The sequence below is a fragment of the Astyanax mexicanus genome, chromosome 14, assembly GCF_023375975.1.
Source record: "Astyanax mexicanus isolate ESR-SI-001 chromosome 14, AstMex3_surface, whole genome shotgun sequence".
In the NCBI taxonomy this organism is placed as follows: domain Eukaryota; kingdom Metazoa; phylum Chordata; class Actinopteri; order Characiformes; family Acestrorhamphidae; genus Astyanax; species Astyanax mexicanus.
Genome location: NC_064421.1, coordinates 12,823,478 through 12,847,086, shown reverse-complemented (window position 1 = coordinate 12,847,086; position 23,609 = coordinate 12,823,478). Strand labels below are relative to the sequence as shown.

Below are 23,609 nucleotides of genomic sequence, written 5' to 3'. Positions count from 1 at the left end.
TAACTTTACTCAACACACGCTGGAGAGACAGACAGAGTCTCACAATATAATCAGCATGATCAGCAAAAATACATGCTGTAAAAAACTGCTTTAGCTTTGGTTTTATTCAGTTTTGACTGCAATCTTGATGGAAGTCTAAATTATAGTCCTGATATTACAAGCTGCTGGTTGGAAAAAGAACACATTCAGCACTGAGGTAGCTTTCAGACCCTCTTTCTCTGGTAAAAATCAGGCTTACCATTGTGCTCCACCTGCAATAATCTAGAAAGGAAAGTCAAGATCACTATTTCTTTGCTCTGGTATGCAAATATTAAAAGTGCCTAGGTCTCAAGGAACAGCCAAAATAATAGTAATCAAATATACATTTATACATTTAAAAAACTGAAAGTTAAGAAGATTTTTCCTTTACTTGTGGATGACTAATAGTTTTTTAGGATTATTGAAAGTTTTGATAAAATCAAACACCAGTATATAACTAATACACAGCTAACTATACATTTATAAATATCACTAATAATTTTATCCAAGGGAACTAGGGTGTTGCAATGCTATTTGGATGGAAGACAAAAGTTACCAGGAACAATAACTGATTAAATATGTAGACCAGGGTTTATACATTTTTTAATCAATACATTTCCATGTTTTTTCATGGATTTTCCATGCCTTCGAAGCAAATTTTCATGACCATATGATTTCTAAAACTTGATTATAGTAGGCCTAAAATGAATCTGACACAATTTTTTTAATAGTAAAACGTGTGTCAGATCCTGAGAGCTCCATTGTTAAAGGGCTATATTACTGAATTAACTCTGAGCTGATGTATTTCTTTTAGCTCAAAATAGATTTTCTCCAACGATAAACTGAAACACAAATATTTGTAGACCAAATTCCCATGACTTTTCCAAAACGTTCTGGGTATTTTTATTTTTCCAAAACTTCCAGGGCTGTTTTCAAACTTCATGACTTTTACAGGTTTTTCATGATTGTACGAACCCTGTTAGACTGATGTGAGAACTGTGTTTGAGCGCATCAATTGTGTTCTGAAGAGTTATAGTTGGTATACACTGAATAGCCCTATTTATGGGAAGAACTACTCAACTAAGTAAAGAAAGGAGTAAGTGCAGTTGCAAAGACCATCAAAAACATTATGATGGAACTGGCTCTCATCAGGACCACCCCAGGAAAGTAAGAGCAATTAGTCACCAGCCTCAAAAACGGCAGAAATCACAAGTATTTTGGTTTGTTTAACACTTTCTAGTTACTATGTGATTCCTTATGTGTTCCTTCATAGTCTGAATGACTTTAGTATTCATTTACAATGTAGAAACAACAACAAAAAATAATAACATTGAATAAGAAAGTGTGTCCAATCTTTTGACTGGTACACACATATATACATATGGTACACACACTGTCCCTTTTTTGTGGATTTATCTTGATATCTGTTTTGTTATATTCTATTTTTATTGTGTTCTTTTATTTTGCTATCTTATTTTATCTATATTTATCTATTTTAACAACAACTCTTGGGTGTAAACTGGACCTTGAGATCACAATTTTGTTCCACCTTATGTACCACATGATGCGAATAAAAAAATAAAGTCTCCTTGAATCCTTGAATCCTAGATGCACATGTAACAATAACAAACGTGTGCATTTCTTTCTAATTATGCAATGAATATTTATTATATTATAACAGTTGAGAATCTGAAATAGACATAAGTCACTTATGGTAGTGCTCTACCTGTGATAATCCAGCGGAATAAAGTGAAGTTTACTTTTTTCAGCTTTGACATGCAATTTGTAGCTTGTAAAAGTGCCCTAGGTCTGAAGGAAGAGCCAGCGGCGGGTACAGGGTGAGAGCAAAGTGTTTCTGTATAGAGTATATGTGTATGTGCATGTGTGAGTATAGTATAGTGTGTGCGTGTGTGTGTGTGTGTGTAGGATTGTGTACGTGCAAATGACACGAGAGAAGCCACCAATTTGCTGTGGGCTACGAGTATACACACTTCCAGACTTGTGAGCACACACGTGAGAACGGAGCACACACATTAGCATGTGCATGTTTGTGTGTGTGTGTGTGTGTGTGTGTGTGACTGCATTAATGTAACTGTGTGTGTGTGTGTGAGAGAGAGAGATGTGCAGGTGGTGCTCTGTCTGAGGGCGAGGCTGCAGCGGGCTGGCTCTCCTGCCTGGGTGTCACTGAAGTGCTAATGGCTGCTGCTACGCCTGCCGTCCCACACCAGCTGCCTGCACTCACACCTCCACTGCACCTCCACCCAGAATAGAATTATGAGCATTAAGGTGAAAGGCTGCGAGATTGGAAATTTATCAGCTCTATGACATCTACAGGCACGGACTCAGATTAGCAGGAACGCTCTAGTAAGGGAAGTGTTGGACCAGTACGTATCGTTAAGCATTCGTCAATGACATCCACAGGAACAGGCTTAAATTAGCAGGAATGAGACGGCCAAGGCTTTTAGGTGTTACTGAATTTCTAAAGCCCATATATCATCTCTGTCACGCCAAAAAATGGCAGCTTTACAAGAAAAGAAAAGAAAAAAACCTTCTTAACAATGGAGGTCAGTGTAAAACTATTTGGTAACACTTTATTTGAAGGGTTACTACATAAGGACATTATAACACATTCATAGTAAAAAGCGATGCTTTAATATACGGTACTGTATACTGTACATTTACCTCTGTTTTATTTATGATACTGTTATAACTCATCATTTACATAGTCTGCATAATAAAAGTGTTATGAATGAAAAATGTGCTAAAACTTTAGTTTGAAGGCCTCTTGTCTTATAAACTCTACATCTTGTAGGAATTATGCATACAGCTCTGAAAAAAATAAGAGCCCATTTAAAAATGATGGGTTTCTTTAATTTTACCAAACTGAAAACATCTGGAATATAATCAAGAGGGAAATGGATGATCAAAATCCATCAAAAACAAGCTGAACTGCTTGTATTTTTGCACCAGGAGTGGCATAAAGTTATCCAAAAACACAATGTAAGACTGGTGGAGGAGAACATGCCAAAATGCATGAAAACTGTGATTAAAAACCAGGGTTATTCCACCAAATATTGATTTCTGAACTCTTTATGAATATAAAGTCTCTCTGGATCTTTTTTGTTATTTCAGCCATTTCTCATTTTCTGCAAATAAATGCTCTTAATGACAATATTTTTATTTGGAATTTGGGAGAAATGTTGGTTGTGGTTTATAGAATAAAACAACAATGTTTATTGAACTCAAACATATACCTATAAATAGCAAAATCAGAGAAACGGATTCTGAAACTGAAGTGGTGTTTTCTTTTTTTCCAGAGCTGTATTTGAATGTATAGTGTTTTGCATACATTTATGGATGTAAGTATATCATTATTTTACAACTTAATGCAATACTTTTATAATTATACTGGAAAATTTCCTTATATTAAGGCAATTTGCTCACGCTGTTATCCAGAGTGACTTAAATCTGAATCAAATTATACAGGAAGTAGTGCTGTAGTAGTGCTACAGTAATAAATGCAGACCAAAGCTCATGACTACTATGAATAAAGAAATGAATAAATAAAAATACACATAAAATATAATACAATAAAACAAAGAAATGAACAAACAGGAAAAATCAAGAAACAAAAAGAAGAAAAAAAGGCACATAATCAGTCCAGCACACGGTGTGAGGCAGCAGAACACAGCTGAGTGCTCATAATGGCCGGCCAGGCTGAAAGCACTTACCTCCGGTGAGAGTTCCTGTTGCTATTGACATGGCCGCGTCCAGTGCAGCCAGGTGTAGGACACTTAAGAACATTTTCATACATTGCAAGAACTTGACAGCAGAAAAGAGAAGGAGTAGAAAACAGGGAGAGTTAGGGAGGCAGCAGAGTTAGTCATCTGAAATCATGTGAGCGCCTTCATTATCGTCAGTGCATACAGACAGAGAGACACCGAGCTGCATGCAACAGACAGCCAGAGGAGAACATGCACAGTCACCATGCTAAAAAATTCAGTAAATTCTATAGACAGAAGAAATCAGTGAATAGTCAATAGGAGAGATTATTAGCATGCAAACAAAAAGACCAAAAAATACCTGTTGATTTATTATGAAGGTCGATTTTAAACTTTTTTGTCTTGCGGTCAAAAACAGGCAAACCGCCACCATGTTTAACAGCAGAGGAAACCAATAAATAATTTTTTTAACCAATATTCTGACAAATTTAGCTTGCACTGGTCCCAACACTAGGAGGGTGAGTACAAGCACGTGTCACTTCCAACAGATTAAAATCAACTACCACCACTTTTCCAACTGTAATCAGTGCAGCATTGATAGGTAGCCAGTATGCTCAGAGGAAAGCTCCAGATCCCCAACTCTGATACATCAGTCAACAATCAGATGCCTGTGTCGGCAAGCATCACATCTGAATTGATAAGGGGAGAGAGGGCCACTTGGTCAATGGTGCTCTCTCAGGCTCCAGCTGCTGATGGCGAAGCACCATAGCCTGGAACTGGAACTTGCGATCTGCTGGCCTACCATACTACCATGAAATCCATACACTACAAGAGTCCATAGATTTCCAGCGAAGATACTTATCCATGTAGGGCTCACATGAGTGGAGCATGCTCTAGGTGGGCTTCAGGTGGGCATGTTTTGCTACTGGCACCCAGTTGGGCTTTCAATACGGGCCTAATCATAACAGCCCACCTTCAGTATGTTCAGTGTACAACCCAGACAGGCCCATATGGTCCATGGGTAACGGTACTTGGGGGTCACAGAACCTGTGTCCTGTGGAAGGACTTACTGATTTAAAGATTGGTATCTGCTGATTGGTTAGTTTGGCCTTGCTAACTCTACAGGAGGCTGGTAGCTTCATGCTTATTCTATGGTAATGATTTGGGATGAGGCTGGTAGTGATACAAAAAAAGTGTTAATGCTGTGTGGCAGCAATGCTGGACAACACCTGCAGCTGGCGTGGTAGTGATGTCAGATGAGGCCTGTTTCTGCTGTAAAAGCTAAATATTGTTAAAAAGTTTTCCACCATCTTTTTAACAACTTTTTAATCTTGACTACTACGAGATGCCATACATTTTCGGCAGGGTGGCTTATTGGCAGCACATTCGCCTTCCAGTGCTGGGGTCCTGGGTTCAACTCCCTATCTGGGTGGAGTTTCCATGTTCTCCCCGTAACTTGACTGTGGGTTTCCTTCCACAATAAAAAAAAATATTGAGATCAGGTAAACTTGATATTCTAATTTGCACAGACAATTGGATACCCTGAACAAATTGCCCTGGTCTGTGAATGTGGGTGATTGTGTGCCCAGATATGGATTAGCACTCTGTGCTGGGTCAACAAGTGCCCAATGCAGTCCTCCAGGTGGACGGTTGTTTCCGGTTGAGTGTACGCTGCGCTCAATTGGCTGCCACTCCTCACCGGTGTGTGTTGAGTGTGTGTGAAATGTAATTGTAAGCAGCTTTGAATCCCTTGAATGGCAGAAATGCGCTATATAAGTGTAATTGTAAGTAAATAAGTAAGCAAATAAAACTTTCTGGCCCTATTTTAGCAATAACACAACAAATGGAAAAATAAGCCAGTAGCCAGTTTAAAAGGATTTCTCAGATATGGCGACTGCATAAATGTGTGGTCTGTGACTAGATTATATAGAATGTTACAGAAAAAAAGACTACACAAGGGTTAACCAATGTGAACAAGTTAAAGTAATGGTTAAAAAGGCTTTCTGCCTTGACAGTTACCTAGATACAGCAGTCACAGGTATAATAGGACCCTTTACTCAACATGTCACTACGGTCAGCAATGACCAGCACAAAGTGACACTTACAAAAAGTGGCTCAGTAATGATTAAACTCACCATCCCCAGCTGTCAGCTAATCTTAGCATAAGCATTCAGCTTCAGCAACCTATTATACCCAGCCACCTGCAGATAGACGTCCATATCCCCGCGTCTTATTAGGACCATTGTGTCTGGACCTTCCTTCCAGTAACTTTCAGCACTAAGGACACATCAGATCAGAAATGAAGGGAATCACGAAGCGATGCAGGAATAAAAAATAAAAAAGCGTCTCCCTCACATCTGACGCTTTGTTACTGGCCTCAGTCTTTAACAAGCCTTCGTCTTCAATAAGTCTGGCCATAAAAACTGTCCACACCGGCCCGAGATCCCCACTGGCACCAATTAGGTTAATGGTCTTTCGGAAGTGGAGAGAGGAAGGAGGGAAGGGGTGGGAAGAGTGTGTGTGTGTGTGTGTGGGTGTGTGTTGAGGAGGAAGGCTGACGTACGCTCTTTCTCTTCACGTCTTCATCATCACCTCCTTAAACCCTCACCCTCATCCTCTTCACTCGCTGACATGTTAATTACTCCACACTGGGCTTAATTGGACCAGGCTGATCTTATCTAGAGATGTGCTAGATCCCAGTATACAAATGTTCTTGGTCTTTATTTCAATGCACATTTTAAGTAAAATACGTTATATGCTAAAAACTAGGAAATAGAATCTTGTCCCATGACTTTTGTCATGTACCACAGAAGCTAAGGAACACTGCACTGGATATATGAAGCTGGATATGAATGTGTATTTGTGGATTCTGCTAGAGACACTCATCTGTTCACATGGTCAATTCTAGACAGACACCACCGGTCATGATTATTACCACCCACTGCGCTGTGCACTGTGGGTAGTAATGCCTTCTATGACGTATATTCTTGATACACAAGTGACACTGTAGATAGAGGAATTGTAAATGCCCACACAACTTCAGAAACAAAATGTTCTCTATTGGCCTTGATCCAACTCTTTATAATTCATGTTGCCTTGCCATGAGCATGCTGACCAATGTTCAAGCTCAAGGTACACTGTACTCACCAATCCAAACCATTGAACTCAGGTTCCGATTATTTTTATAACTACAGGTGTATAAAACCAGCATAAAATGCAGCATCTATGCAACAAGTGAAATTTCCTCACTACTAAAAATTCCACAGCCAACTGTCAGTGATATTATAACACAGTGGAAGCGACTGGGAACGACAGTAACTCACTCTGTCAGTGTAAAATAACAGAGCAGGGTCAGCAAATGCTGAGAAGCATAGTGAGCAGAAGTCACCAATTTCACTACAGACCTCCAAACTTCATGTAGCTTCAGATTAGCTCAAGAACAATAGAGCGTAGAGATCTTCATGGAATGGGCTTCCATGGCTGAACAGCTCCATCCAAGCATTATTTCACCAAATGCAAACCCAACATAAAAGTAAAACCTGCATATTTAATTCTTAAGCAAAACAACAGGGTGGGAAACAGGCTTATAAAACTGCATACGAGCATTTTTTGACCCAATCAAAACCACTTGCTTGTACTAATATCGCATGTGAATCATCACAGTGCTGTTACTGCTGTTAGCAAGTTTTATAAATTTGGCATGACAGCTTTTATATATACTATATATATCAGTATTAGGGCTGTAATAATTAGCTGACATAATTGACAATGTGGATAACAAAAAAAAAACTAATCACGTCTAAGAAACTAATCACTAATTTGAACTGAACTTTACAAACTTTTCTGCTGTCAACAAAATGTGTGCCCAAATACAAGAGATTATATACTATTTATATAATAAATGGTGATATATTTAACTTTTAAATGTCTTCTGGGCATTTAAATTCCACATTTACCTGTTTCTATTATTTTGAAGGAATAAACCTAGAAACAGGAGCTATGCCCTCAAGAAGCAGAGAAATAGTAATTGACTAATCAAAAAATAATCAATAGATTACTCAACTACTGCCAAAATAATCATTAGTCGCAGCCCTAATCAAAGCTGTATATAATCATTATTATACCACAGTTAATTCTGACCCTGCAATGTGATTGGCTGAGAGGTGTTTTAAGAGTGCCGTTATCTGCTGGTAATGCACTGTAACTCTTCATGTAGCTCTCCATGTATTACTCCGCCACATACAGGAAACCTGGCAATGATGCAGCGCTTACAAGCCAAACAGTGTAGCTACAAGCAAAGCAGCAATGGAACTGTGTTATCTTGCGGAGTGTTTATAACCAAACAGATCATATTTTCTCATCCTATTTAACTCATTTTTTTTAATAAACAGTGAGAATAGAATTGTAATATAATCGCAATAATCGGTTGTAGGCACAAGGCTGCAATGGCAATATTACAGGTTATAGCACTCCCTCTCCTATATTATTGCTTAATTAAATCTAACCCAAGGCCTAAACTTAAAGTCAGAAGCAAAATAAATAAATTAGCCCATTACAATAAACGATATTAAAATAAATATGAAGCTTTTGTAATAAACAAAAGACTGTAAAATTGTGTACAAGATCAGGAGTTTCTGTTGGTCCTGTAGGTCTGGTCCTCTCTGCTTTTACTACAGATTAACTACATTTCTGTTATGAAATGTATAAAATTAAAGACACGTCCATATTCTTTTTTATAAGCTTGTGATAAACTGTTCTCTGCTCTTTACCCACCCAGTGCTACATCCAGTGCCAATGAAAGGTGACCTGTTGTGAGCATGTCGTGCTATCGACAGGTCACTGCTAAAAAATGCATTATGTGCAATGGAGCAGCAGCAAAGGCCCTCTTCTCCTGTCAATGTATGCTCAATAAGCTGCCCAGAGAGCGCAGCACCATTCCCTGCTGTGTGTGTGTGTCTATGTGTAAAAGAGAGACAAACAGGCTGTGACATACACACACATACACACACACACACACACACACACACTCAGTGAAGCCCTACCTCCTTATAACACATTTATCACTTACATTGGACAGTATATTATTGATGCTGTGTCTTCATTCTGTGTACGCTTTAGCATGCTCTGGGACATTCCAGGGGAAATCTTCAGCAAATCACGGCTAAATTAGGATGCCATTCACTCGTCTCTCTTAGTGAACGTCCTGTGCACTTTCTCAGCATACTGAATTCTCCATTTTTCTACTTTACATTCACATATGCATGGTATATGACTCACACTACAGTATATGTTACTCATGAGTTTTTAAGTGTGGTTTCACACTACATGACAGATCAGTGACACTGGGTCAAGAATTATATTATTTTTCATCTTGGGAAATCAAAAGTTGATTAGTCCAATGAGGCTATTTTCTCCCATTGTCAAATTAAGGCCATTTTAGCATCATTACCTTTTCATAAAGTGCAAAGAGCTAATGTTCTCAGCATTACAAAAAAGTATATTGTAACTTTCACACAAAAACCTCTGCAAATCTCAAAATCTCCAAAATGCAACTTCACAAGAGGAGAAAAAAACAGCTTAATCCAACATTCCAACAGGGAATTTTACCTTAAATAGAACCTTCACAATCATCTTGATGCCCCACATACTGTGATATGGAGAACACTGTCTCTATCATTGCTATTCTGGGTCAAAACTAGAGCTTAGATCAGGCCCAAAAAATCCAGCCAGACTCTACCTGAGCCTGTGTACTTTCTGTCTGAACCCGACCTGGCCAGCCCAAAAACTGTAGGAAATTTCCACAGTTTTGCCTGCCGTCCACATCCATCCTCCGGCATAGTTAGTAAATTCTGCGGTGCAAGGAGTTGCAAGAAAGCTGTGGCTTTCAAAAAGCGGCAATTGTAAACAAGGTATAAATGTGAAAAAGTGGTGAAGCTGGTGTGTGCGCACTGTGCTGACCAGAGCTCTATGATAATAACATTCTAACTTGTTCAACTTGTTTTATGATCAAAGTTTGATTTGCTTCTTTGCTATATTGTGATAATCGTGCCAAAGCTTTATATAAAAAAAATAGCATTAAAACATGTATGCCTACATCATAGAACATTGTCTTGAGCCTGGCCCAACAAGACCTGAGAAAAGTGGTAGGAAATCTCAGGTCAGACAGAGAATCTAAAGAGTAGCTACATGAGACCTTTTACCAGAACTGCGTAACTTCATAACCCATAATTCACATTAGTATAAAATCCTGTAATATTACTTTATCGCCTCAGTCCACATTCTTATTCCTGGTAACTTGTAAACAATTTTTTTTTGTGGTAAGTGGTACTTAAAGCACTTAAAATGTTTTGTTTTCATGGCATTGGAATCAAAATGAATTACATGCCCGGGAGCCCAGGAGCCCAGGATTGCTACTATACTATTGATACTATTTTTTTTCCACACTATAAGGTGCATTTAAAATCCTTTAATTTTCGACAGTGCACCTTATAATCCAGTGTGCCTTATGTATGAATTAAGACACTCCGCTAAAGTACAGCGTTATACAGAAGTTCCAGTAAAGTTTCTCCAGCACTGAGGCTGGAGCAGTATTAGCATTAGCCGCTAATCGTAGCACTAGCGCTTTCACCATTCAGAGGTGAGTATATGGGACTGTAGTCTGGGTGATTTCCGTGTTAAAACAAGCTCCATAGAATGAACCGTTAGCTGACAGTGTTCTGGCTAACTGGAACACAGTTCCTCAGTGTAGTGCTGTCTGGTAGCATCTACTAGCGCTAAGCGCTGCTGCTAACCACTTAAATGCGCCTTATAATCCAATGCGCCTTTTGTATGAAAATAGACCATAAAAGAGACGTTCATTGAAAATAGACATTCATTATAACATGGTGTGCCTTATAGTCCGTAAAATACGGTACCATTTCTAGCATATTGTTTCTATATATTTCAGTGTATATTAGTGTATGATTTTTTTTGTAAGATTTCTATTTTTGAAAGCATTTGGAGCATTTTATTGCAATGTAAAGAACAGCTGAAAAAAATACATCAGGTCAAAAAGTGTAAATAGAGAATTTATGAAGAATTAAGTAAGGTTTTAGTTTAACATGGTAGATACAGTTTATAAGGTTCACCCCCGGGCAAAGCATATGGGCTAATCCTGAGGTCATTCCAGGCGTAGCATGAACTCTCGGATCCCAGGAGGCTCAAATTACACCTCTTGACATCTGGACACTTTATAGGCAAATCTTTTATGTTAACTAATTTTCTGGGCTGCCATTAAAGCTGTCAGTTGGTTTGATTGCCGTCTGGGTCATTTGGGGCCATAACGCGAGATTCCTCTCTGCGGTTTAATGAATCGTGTAAAAGATGCTTTATTGGGGGATTTGCACAAGGTGAATGAAGGCAGTGAGTGAGAAGAAGATTGCCACCCTTTCTGTTTACTGCCCTCACAGCAGATATGTAAGCTAGACTGAGCTGCAATTATTACAGCTTATTCAACTGGATTTAATTGAGCAAATAAAGCAAAACAAATCCAACTGGCTTATTAAAAAGCATAAGACGTGCTCTTAATTCTTGTTAAACAGAAACACTAAATGCGTTTATGCATTGAGAAGGAAGATGATGAATTATAGAGAAGAAGTGTGTGTTATATTTCAGCTTTCTCCTATAAAAGAACATTTCTGAGACCAGGTTCCTAAACTGCAGTGATCTAGTTGAAAAATGATAAGAGGATTTTGCCTGACAGCCAGACGCTCAGCATGCGTGAGGAAGAGTACAGATACAGGAGAGACGAAGCTGCAGTAATGAATCCATGCAGCTGTGCTACAGTGTTAGCCATGCCACTCCAGCAAAGCCTTGATACTTTAATGACAGAAAAAATACATTCTAAATAATGGAGGCTTACTGATATAGGAGTGTTACGATGAGCAGATTGATTGATTGTTTTACCTCAATAATATTTAATAAATAATAGAATCAAATAGTTTATTTTATATTTTATAAAATAACACACAAATACAGAAACAAATCTTTTTTTTTTCTAAACCAAGGTTTAGATATTTTATATACTTTTTATTATTAAAGTATTACTTAATTTTTTTCATTTTGATGTTAAAGTTTAAATTATTTCTACATTTTATCCATTTTTATACCCCCAACTAGTACATGCCTCCTCCGATACATGTGAAGTCAGCCACCGCCTCTTTTTGAACTGCGGCTGATTCAGCATTACAAAATAGCATCACAGCGTGCTCTGAGGAAAGCGCAGCGACTCGGTTCTGATACATCAGCTCACAGACGCCCTGTGCTGATCAATATCACCCTTTAGAGTGATGATGAGGGGCAGGAGTGGAATCTACCCACCCATAGAGAGCAAGGCCAATTGATGGTAAGCTACATGACCGGGATTCGAACCAGCAGTCTCCCAATCAAAGTGGCAAAGTGGCTCGACCACTTGAAGTATAAGATATTACTATTTTATGCTACTACATGATTCAAATAAAATAAAATAAAAAAGTAGAGTAAATTTCAGTTAAATACAAAATGTTAGTGAAGGAGTCATGATTTTGCTATAAAATGTCCAAAATAAAAAAATACATTAATTTAAAATACTGTGTAAAATATGTAGAAAATAAGACCTATTATTTGATAAGTCACAATTGATAGAAAATATTTTAAAAAACATTATTTAAAACTATGAGGTCAAAATGTGCAGGAAATAAGTAAGGTAGAAGTATTACTCTGAGATTAATATACTCAGATATTAATATACTATTAAACCAATTTTTGAAGTAAATATGTCTATATATATATATATATATATATATATATATATATATATATATATATATATATATATATATATATATATATATATATATATATATATATATATATAAAAATATATCCTAATTAATTATTTCTAGAAACTGGTAAGAAATTTGGCATATATATTTAGTGTATGGACAATCGATGTAATACCCACTACACTATTATACTTCCAATACACTATTTCATACTTCTGCATCAGAACCTGATCATATCACAATACAGACTGTATTATAACTGTGTATCAGTGCACCCCAATGCAGAAAAAAATAAAACAGATGCAGGTGAAAGCAGCTATAGGTATCTATCCATCAAGACACAGTCCAGTATAAAGCCATGCCAACAGAGAAAAAGAAACAGAAAGAAGAAGAAGACACACACACACACAGACTGCACACACAGATCATACAGCAGGCAGAGGAGTGTGGAGTGCAGGGCTTACTTTCTGGAGGGACCCTGTCTTTATGAGGGCATCCAGACAGGCTTCGGTGGTGAGGGTACAGCCCAGTCACATGACCTGTGCCATCACAACCCGGCGTCGGACACCGGCTCTCTTTCTTGTCCGACCTTGAGGAATCTACACACAAACACACAAACACAAACATACAAAAAACTGTAAATGTATTAAATGGAATACTGTGTCATTTTCTATAACCGATTTGAATTCTTCAAATTCTTCAGACAGAAATCAAGAAAATGAGAGCAATACGAACTCAAAAAACAATAAAAAATCAGCTTATTATTATATTACAAACATTTTTTTAACTTTTATATACACAGTATTGAGTCAAAATGAGCAAAAAAACACTTTATATAGAAAGTGTTTATTTTCTGTAATATTAGTATCACAATTTTTTCTAAAATTCTAAATCTAATCCTCTCCACAGCTCTAGTATCTAGTAGAGTCAGGTATTATTCATAGTAATCATCCAACTAACATCCACAGTTTGGTAAATCAGTGCTTAACTAAATCAGTGAAGATTCAGTGCTGAAATTGAGCACATCCACTGGGGACTCTGGCTAGAGGTGTTCAGGAGAAATATGGACAACAAATGGACAAGATAAGATTCAGATTAGAACATATCTGACTCTTTATATTTTTTATACAAATGTGTTGGTCAACATGGTCAATGTCCTAAATATACTTCAAGACAATATATTACTGTAACAGTGAGTGTGATGAAATTTAGGGACCAGCACTTTTCCTATGAATTTTTATAGGTATTGAGCAGTTAAGAGATAACTGTGTTGAACTTTCTGTCAATTATTGCTGAAGCTCTACATGAGATCTATGATAGAGAGAGAGAGAGAGAGAGAGAAAGAGACAGAGAGATAAAGAGAAAGAGACAAATAGAAAAAAAGAGAGAAACAGACAGAGAGATAAAGAGAAAGAGACAAATAGAGAAAAATGAGAGAAACAGAAAGTGAGGGAACAAATAAGGATAAAGAAAAAAAATAAAGAGGGACAGAGAGAGAGATAAAGAGACAGAAAAAGAAAAAAATAGAGAAACAAAGAGCAACAGAGAAAGTGAGAGAAAAAATAGAAAGAGAAACAAACAGACAGACAGAGTGAGAGAGGTAAAGATGAAGAAGAAGAGAAAGATAGAAATAAAGCGAGACTGAGACTGAGCGAGAAAAAAAGAGAGAAAAAGAGAGAAAGACAGAGAAAGAAAGAGAGAAGTAGTAGAAGAGAAGAGAAAAGTGAGTCAGAGAGACATAAAGAGAGAGAAAAAGAGAGTCAGAGAGACAGAGAGTGAGAGAAGAGAAAAAGAGGGAGAAGGGGAGGGTGAGAGACAGAGAAACCGCTGATTAAAATTTTAAGCATAGTGTAACCTAGTAACCAGCATCATATAGCCTGCTGTATCAAAATAAGTCCAGACAGTGGGAAAGAGCTGCAGGATGGAGACGGAGTGGGCGGGAACAGAGCGGTAAGGTAGACTCAGCTGCTTAGAAGTGGAATCAATGTTAAAGAAGATCAAGAGCATGATCAGAAAACTCACATCAGGCCTTTTGAACCCAGTGTACTGTAGTACTGGGACTCTTCCACATGCACTTTCTTCTGAAATCAAGGTTTTTAAAAAGCGTCATTTTTCATTTGTTGGATTATCTCTCTCTACTGTTCAGGAAAAGGCTTTTTTACTAAATTATTGAAAACTGCTGTGAACATTTGCTTGCATTCAGCAACAGCAACATTAGTGAGGTCTGGATGTTGGGTGATCACTTCCTTCCATCTCATCCCCAATTCTATAAATCAGGAAAAAGTATTGTATGGGGCAACATAATCACTTCCACTGCTTCACACTTTTCCAGCCCACACCTGGCTTGTGGTTATCTGCTCCAGAGAGTTCTATATTATTGGTAGCACAATTGGTAGCTATTAAGCACAAGCAATCCATTTAGTAATTTAGTTGAAAAAAGAAAGAAGACAAAAAGAAAATGGCAAGATAAGCAACCTAAATTTCCTTCGGGATAAATAAAGTATCTATCCATCCATCCATCCATCCATCCATCTATATATCTGATGTATTTGACCACCACCAAAATGGCACCAATCAAATTAAGCTTTGACACTGTAGATAACCAGACAAATACAATCTGGTGTTAGGTAGACAACAGGTTGTTTATCCCAGGATCCAGAACTCAACATCACTGAATGTGTTTGGGAAGATTTGGGTCATGTAGGTCACTAAGTGAGAAGACTGAACTTGTGAGTAAAAAGTAAAAATCTGTGTTAAATATCTCCCAGTAGAAAGTCAGTCTACTGTAAACACTAACGTTTTACTAACTGTAAAGGGTGAACACACTTGATTCTAAAACATGCAATATTAATTTTAGTTGCTGGTGTGTCTATGTTGGGGGTTCCCAACATTTTGCAATGCGTGGTCAACTTAACCCACCACAAAATGTTCTGCAGCTCATGTGAAAATTAAAACAGCTATTTAAAATCGAACAAACGAAGCATAACTATCAATGTGTTGTATTAATAGGATTACACTGATTCAGGATCTTTCATTATTTACTATCCAGTACTATCCATGGTGGCAACGTATAGCAACATATCACTCTTCATGTTAGCATTAATTTTAGCATAACCAAAATGTTGAAATCTGTCAGTTTTTAGCTTTGTTGATTATCTGAATTAATTATGTTATTTCTAATTATAAATGTGTTATTTTTTTTTTAATAATCTTAAATTATGTATCCTGGAATATGTTTTGTTTTACTTTTTGAAACAGAAAAAGAGAAAAATAAATGTTTGGCCATGGACCCCTAGCAGTACCATCGGTGTGCACTAGAGGAGCAGTAACATTGGGGACGTCCCAATGTTACTGTCCTGTAAACACAATTAATTTAAATTATTCTGTTCTTGATACTTGCAAAATGTACTTTACACTTTTTGATCAGTATTTTGATTGGAATTTACATAAATGAAAGATTGTTGCACAATACTCCAGTGCATCTTAACTTATATATTAGCTAATATTAGCTACACATACAAAATGCATGCCAACACAGAAATATAAAAATATATGATGATAAAAATAATCAGTAAAGATTTACTGTTATTATTATTTTTCCCACTAAATTTTTACATTAGACATACTGTGTTGTATCACAACTGTGATAATACATTAACTCAACCTTTTAAACCCATATCCTCTAGCTACACACACAGTGGTGGCAGGTTCTCATCTGCAGCTGTTTCACAGCAGCCATACAGAGCGGAGCAGAGCGGAGCGGAGGAGTAGAACGCACATTAGAAAGCGCTGGATATCGATTGTGGCTCGGGACAGGCCACGCTTTGCATAGCAAATGGACCCCATTACCATAGCGTCTGGGGATAATTAATGTGCAGTCAGTGGTCCTGTCGTTCGTTATCGGTCATACTGATACTGTTCAATTTCCATCTCCGCCTCGTGCCTTCTTTAAGGAGGAATTCCTTCCATAACTGTCAGGCCGGCACACTTTTATAAATCATAATGCCCCCTGGTCAGGCAGCCGCTGCCGCTATCTGCGCCGGGGAGAGATGTTATCGTGACGTAATGGCCGTGCATCCTTCATTATTCCGACATTAGAGAGATAGAGTCTGCCCAGCATGCCAGCCGGATCGTCCTTTGGTGTGGGCCGCTAGCGTGTTCACGTCCCTCGCAGTGTGTGCGCGAGAGAGAGAGAGAGAGAGTGGCTAGTTTAGATGTGTCCCGACGATCAAATATCTACTATGATGTCTGTGAGTAAAAGGGCTGATATTAAGTGATATTAAACTGGAAAAAGGATCTTTAAGCAACAATTTTCTGCCTGTAAATGTCAGCAGAGCTACACTTGAACATGGGTTCTCTTCTTCTTCTTCTTCTTCACTATTTTTAAATAAAATAAACAAAAAATATCTGCTTTTATTATACTTACAGCCCACTGGTGCTGGACATGTATTTGATGATAGAAGAATTACGGACTATATTTTAGCTAATTTTAGCTCATTTTAGCATTAAATAAAAACAAGTTGTCACCAAGACTCAACAATCGAAAGCATTCGTTTCATTTAGGTAATTTACCACCATTATTTAAACCAACAACATATGAGCATCTAACAGTGTTTGGCAGATACTGATGTGTAATTGACATTGAAAAATGGTTTAGATATATGTTAGATAGATGTTACATTTTGGTTGGAAATCAAAGTGACATACTGCATCTATCAAAAACCAAACACATTAAACTTTATTCAACACTATTACTTAAAACCAACAACATTTCAACATCTAACAATGTGGACAGATGTTGATCTTCTGCTAAATAAATAAAATAAAAATGGGACTGATGTCAAACCTCTGTCAAGTTCTCTGTCTGTTCAACATAGAGTTGTGTTTGAAAATTAGTGACACTTTTGTCTGAGCTAATATTGGGGTTGACATCAAGATTGAACACTTAATCATCAGACAGATGTTGGACTGTAATTTAGCTTGAATTGCTTATTTGCAGTTTATATGCATGCAATAAACATGCTGCAGTTTTGCTGCAGTTTTGTGGTAGATTTGTGTTGTCTTTTGTTGTATTTTTAAACTTTTGCTACATAATTATTATTTTATAATACAATAAATCATTATTTGTTCTATTGAATGTAAAAAACTGTTATATTTATACTAAATAAAACTTTTGGTTACAGTAGAACTTTTTATAAACTTGAATTTGTCATATCATCAAAATATTATTATATTAGTTTAGGGTCATATCTCCCACCCCAGTTTGCATTTGATATTACCTGACATTGAATTTTGACATCACAACAAACATTCAAACAGATCAGAACATCTATCAGTGTTGGTGGCCATCTGGGATTAGCCACAGTCTCCATAACAGCAGGTTCAGCAGCAGTTTTCACTAGATTTCACCCTGTTTTTAGCTGCACAGGCTAATTTGGTGTACACTATTTCCAGCCCTTCACTCTGAGCTCGCTCTCCAGCCTTAACGCTACAGCATATTTCCGAACAGAGCCTTTCTCTGGATTTATAAATAGGTAGCTTGGGTACAGGCTGCATCCCAGGGAACAGATTTGCTGTCCTCTCGGCCCGTGAAGATTGCCATTACTTATGCCTGACAGGCCCGGGCTCTGATGTGGCCATGCTGGCCTATTTGAACAACATAAGCCGCTGCTGGCTGCACTGCAGGGATGGGAATGTTCAAATTGGTTGAGAAAGCTTGTCCTGAGGTCAAAGCGAGGTCCCCCTGTTCATGCACATGTGAGTGAGAGAATGGACAACGGCAAATTGGCCACTACTGCTCGAGCACAGCAATATTTTTAACAGGGGTCTTTCGATGGTATGCAGATTTTTACTATTGTCATATGTTTAGTATCTATAATATGTAGCTATATGATCATCATTATCCTCGCATGGTATATTTGTGGGCACCCCAACTAATGAATTAATTCAGCTACAAAGCTACTCGTCTAGTCCTTGTAGGGAAATACTGCAAAGATGCACCATGCCATTAGATAGTGGGTTACAAAGCTCCCCAGCATTAAGCAGTGTAGCAGTGCACTAAGAACTGACATTGGCTCATAGGGCCTGGTAGGATTTTCTCTGGAATGATAGTGATCCATCCATTAGAATACATTAGAATGGGGTGAATTGTGGAGTTGATGGAGGGATGAAGTATGGTGGAAGATAAGAAGACCAGCCACTGATTGAAATACAGTATGATTTAAAGTTCTTGCAACATTAAACCCAGTCCCAGTCCTAGTTGTGACAATTAGCATGCTGGTTGTGGTTGTGTGAAAAAAACTCAATGTGGAGATCTGCACAAGCGCAGAAGCAAGCCATACCAAGCTAAAATATCACTTTTTTTATCTGTGATTAAACAAATAATATTATTATGGTATTATGGTCTCTTATGGTACTTGGAACTTGGAGGCTGGTCTTGCATGACCTAAGATAACTAACCTTTAGCACTAAAAGGATGACCAAGTGCATTGACTTGCCTACACTGAAAAAAATAAAGAGAACTTAAAATTAACTTAAAAAATGTTTCACAACTTTCTACATTTGTTTTTTTTTATTTTTTAAGTCAATTTAATTTCATGTAAATTTAAGTAACTTCAACTCCTTTCTTTTAGTAACCGTTACTTACTTTACTTACTTTAATTTCTGCATACAATAGTACCTAATTACAATTACTTAATTTATACAATATTACTCAAATAATATATTATAATCCCTGATATTTAAATATTTTTAATTAAAACACACATATTACCCTGTTTTTAGTATACTAAAACGAATGTATTACATGCCATCCATGTGTTGAGACAGTGAGACTTGGTCTGTTTACAAAATAAATTTTTGAGATTATGTAAATATTTAAATGTGTGTTTTAACTAAAATTATATATAATAATATTGTATAAATTAAATAATTGTAATTACATAATATTGTAGTAAAGGTTACTAAAAAAGGATTGATTCAGCAAAAATAAAGTATGTAAAGTTTACTAAAAGGAAGGACTGACTAAAGTTCAGTTCACTTATTTACTCTATGTAACATTTAAGTCTTGAAACCGAGTTGAAGTTACTTAAATTGATCTGAAATTAAATTTACTTAAAAAAAGTAATCTTACGCATCATTTTTTTCAGTGTGTAAGGACTTTGGTATCACCCAGTAGCCAGAGTCACATGACTGCACTTACCTTTAGGATAGTAGGGCTTCTTCAGGCCGTCGTGATGCAGCCTTGCTTTGCGCTCCTCTGCACAGCTGAGCCTCAGGCCGTGGTTCTCCTCATGGAGATGCAGCCTTTCCCTCCTGGCCGCTTCCGAGGCCATCTTGTCCCTCATGGCCTTTGCCCGCTCTGACTCAAGCGCTATGGCCTTCTCCAGCAGCGAGAGATTTCCCTTTGTCATGTCAAACACTTCCTCTGAATGGTCCGAGGCGATGGAGGTGGTGTCCTCGTCCCGGTCCTGGTAGCTGTCGTACTCCCGGGCGCAGCTGGAAAGGGCTTTGGAGCGAGGGCTGAGCTGTTCCTCCAGCTTCATAAGGTTGACCATGTCCGAGTAGTTACGCTCCAGGACGCGGCGTTCCTCTGTGTTGTCCTGCTCGTGGCAGTCTCCGTAGACCCCCTGCTGCAGCAGCATATCCTGGTGCAGATGGTGGTTGTCCTGGTTGTGGTTGAGGCGCTCGGCTTCGATTCTCGGCTTGGTTTCGCTCAGTTTGCGCGCCAGGTCAAAGCACTGGTTTCTCAGACACTCCAGACTGCTCAAACACACGTCCTCATCACTTTCCTCCACCATCTGACCGTTGCTGGTGGTCTTTCCCAATGCGCAACTGTTAGCGCCGCCGTTACACCCATATCCAGCCAGACCGTTCATGCCACAGTCCTCGTTTTTGATATCTTCCTGATAGCTCCTGTCATCAAGGTTGTCAGAGATGACAGCTCCGTGACCCTGAGCCAGAAGCTTCAAAGAGTCCACTGTCTCCTTCACCACATCACTGTCCACGTCCAGACTCAGCTCCCCCTTCTTAGAGCCGTCCTCACCGTCCTCCTCCTCTTCCTCGTCTTCGTCCTCTTCCTCTTCATCATCTTCTTCATCCTCCTCCTCTTCCTCTTCCTCCTCAGCACTGTTGGAGGAGTTGCTGTTCATCTCGGACTCGGTCATGGCCCTGTAAGCAGCGTCCTCAGCGATTTTGCCCAGGTTGAGGAGAGATTTGGCCACCAGCTCATCGTAGTTGTCGTATTCATCGTTGTTGTTGTCGTCCTTCTCTACCGTAGGGCTGGGTTTGGTGTAGCTGCCGTTGATCTGGTTGCCTTCTGTAAAAAAGAGGAAAAAATATGATTTAGATCTCAGATCTGGATAAAACAGGTTTGTATACATCGTCTCTATGATAAAATCTATAACCTACAGGGCTACTCCTAATAGTACTTAATAGTACTCTAATAATACTTGAGTTTTTGTTCATTCAGTTGCTGTTTTTTTTTCCTTCTTTGCTTTTGTATTTATTAAGGTTTGCACTTCACGGTTTGATTCAAACTGTTTTCAGAGACAGAGGAAAAAGAGGACAAACAAGACTACAGTTATTACAGAAAACCATGCACATTCAATAACTTATAGTTGAAGGTTTACAGGTGAAATTACTGTATTTACCCAAATAATGCGTATGATCACCACCTAATTTTCAATAATCAATTCACTGTTGCAACCTATTAGCTTGGTTGAAACATAATTAGCCTAATATTACAGTGTTTTAAGAATTAGCATTGGGAAGGCATGTGCTAGTCTTCATCTCTTCTGTGTCTGGAGCATTATTAGTGTGTGAGGTAATTGGCCTTCCAAATTGGTGGAGAAACTGGGATAAAATTAGAAATAATAACAAAAATTAAAGAAGTAAATGTTTTGTACCATCCTTTCTTTTTAAGGTTTTGTTCCAAATCCAAAGGTCTTCACACTCACACCTCTTTCACAACAGTGGTTCTTTATTGGAGCAAAAGTTGTTTTTCCTGTTCAAATTCTTTAACATTTCTTAACTGAGAGACTCAGACTACAGAAAAACTTCCTGAAACACTTTTTCTCAGTTATTTTTGCCTTTAATTCACAACCATGCCTCTTACCTATCCTTTCACATCTGCACCCCGAACTGTCAAGAGCACATTACCAGCGTCACATTCACATTTACCTCCTGCAGCCAAAGCAGGTGACAGAAAATAGCTTCAGAAGATTTGGGATAATAAGTGTGATCTTGATGTCACGGGAGAAAGTGAGCATTTCAGCTGAGAATTCACCCCTGAATCATACGTTTCCACAAACAAGCTATCAAAATGTGCTTCAAGGACTGTTCATCGCATCAGTATTGATGTCAAGACATACCGTGCAATTTGCAAAGCTGAGATGTCTAACGGAATAATGCAGGAAATTAATGCGTATCAGAAAAGCTGCTTTGGACACTGGGGCTCGCGGTGGAGTCACAAGTGTGTGTGTTTTTTTTCTTCACAGTGAGACCTACTTCAGGTCAGAGCTGAGGGTTTTATTTTTGTCTGATTTAAATGTGTCATGGAAAAGCAATTTGAAGAGCAATCAAGGTACACAAAGGCGACTGGGAACTGAAACAGATTGAAAGGGGGAGGGGGCACAGCAAGTCTGAATTGGCCGGATTAGCAATGCTACGATGTGCGTGCCATTGAAAATGATAACAATGCCACTTTAGCTACAACTGAGAGATCTGAATCCTTCTTGCCACTTCTTCCTGGGAGGGCGTAGATCGGAATATATATATGTTTAGATGCCAATAGATGTGAAAAAAGGCAATATCTCAGAGTCTTTTTGCCATTTCTCTCAAGAATGGCATGTTTTATAAAGAGCATTTTGCCCTTCTGCGTGTAGAAGGCCATCTCTGAGTATCTCTGAGTACTGGCTTTATACTTTTTCTTGGGGGGGACGATGTTCACTGGAACTTTCTCTGTAGTCTACATAGTCTACATATACAGTATCAGACAAAAGTTTGGACACACCAAATCTGTTTATGATTTTTTACATTGTAAATTTATTATTGAAGACTGTATTAAAGCTACTCAGGAATATATGTGGAATTACTTAGCCACATATCTGCACACTCTATTTTAATTATGGTAATCTCAGTGTCTTCATGAGGGAGAGTCACCTGGAATCGTTTTATCAGCGTCTTAAAGGAGTTTCTGGAGGTGCTGAACAATAGCTGCTGCTTTTCCTTCATGCTGTGAAGCTCCAGCTCATCCCAAATCACCTCAAATCACAATCTTAGCTGATCAGGCTTAGATCAGGGGATTAATGTTGAGGACAAAACATTTTTTTTACTGTTTACTATGTAATTATATATGCATCCCTTAATAATTTTGATGTCTTTATCATTTCTACAATACAGAAAAAAAATTAAATGAATTAATAAACAAAAACTTGCGGTCTTCAAACACAGACTGAAGACTCATCTTTTCAAAGAGTTTTTAAACTAATCTTTAAAAAATCTCCTAGGGTCCTAAACATTATCAAGTTTGTGTATCTCTAGATCCTAATCTCTACAAACTAGCTATGGATATTTTGAATTAAACAACTAAACACTGTTGTAAGTCTGCTAAATACCTTAAATGTAAATGTAAAAGTCTACAAAGTAGTTACTTTAATTAGTACACAAGCTAATCAACATCTCTGTATGAAAGCACACAGCACACCGTGAAGAGTTAAAGCCAGTCACTTTGGAATTGGCATTGGTAATTAGATTTGAAGGCGCTGTCAGATCTGATTGGTACTGGGTGGAGCGAGATTAAGTACTGTGCAGCTTGGTCTTCGGGGTGTCTGCGAGAGAAGAAATATTACTCAGCTAATGTCATTTCAGCACAGCACCGGGAACACCCACCCACTGTTGCAGATCCTCAGACATTATGACCAACAGGATTCTGACATTGTGCTCAGACTAATCTACGAAGCTAATTCTGCTTTATGCAAGTTTAACATGGAGATTTAACACCTTAATGCCTGAACATTCATATAACTGCCAGGATAAACAAAATAATTAATAGTAATTGTTAGAATTA

The 23,609-nt window shown here is 38.0% G+C and overlaps 1 protein-coding gene across 6 annotated transcripts in view; it reads right to left on the bottom strand.

Moving 5' to 3' along the window:
* myt1lb (myelin transcription factor 1-like, b) overlaps window positions 1-23,609 on the bottom strand; it is a 196,315-nt gene that overhangs the window by 42,715 nt on the left and 129,991 nt on the right. For all 6 annotated transcript variants that reach the window (XM_049463879.1, XM_049463883.1, XM_049463882.1 and 3 more), the window contains 3 exons: window positions 19,743-20,858; window positions 13,006-13,140; window positions 3,750-3,840 (listed from right to left, as the gene is read on the bottom strand). In XM_049463879.1, the coding sequence (XP_049319836.1) occupies window positions 3,750-3,840; window positions 13,006-13,140; window positions 19,743-20,858 (1,342 nt within the window). The remainder of the gene's footprint in view (window positions 1-3,749; window positions 3,841-13,005; window positions 13,141-19,742; window positions 20,859-23,609) is intronic.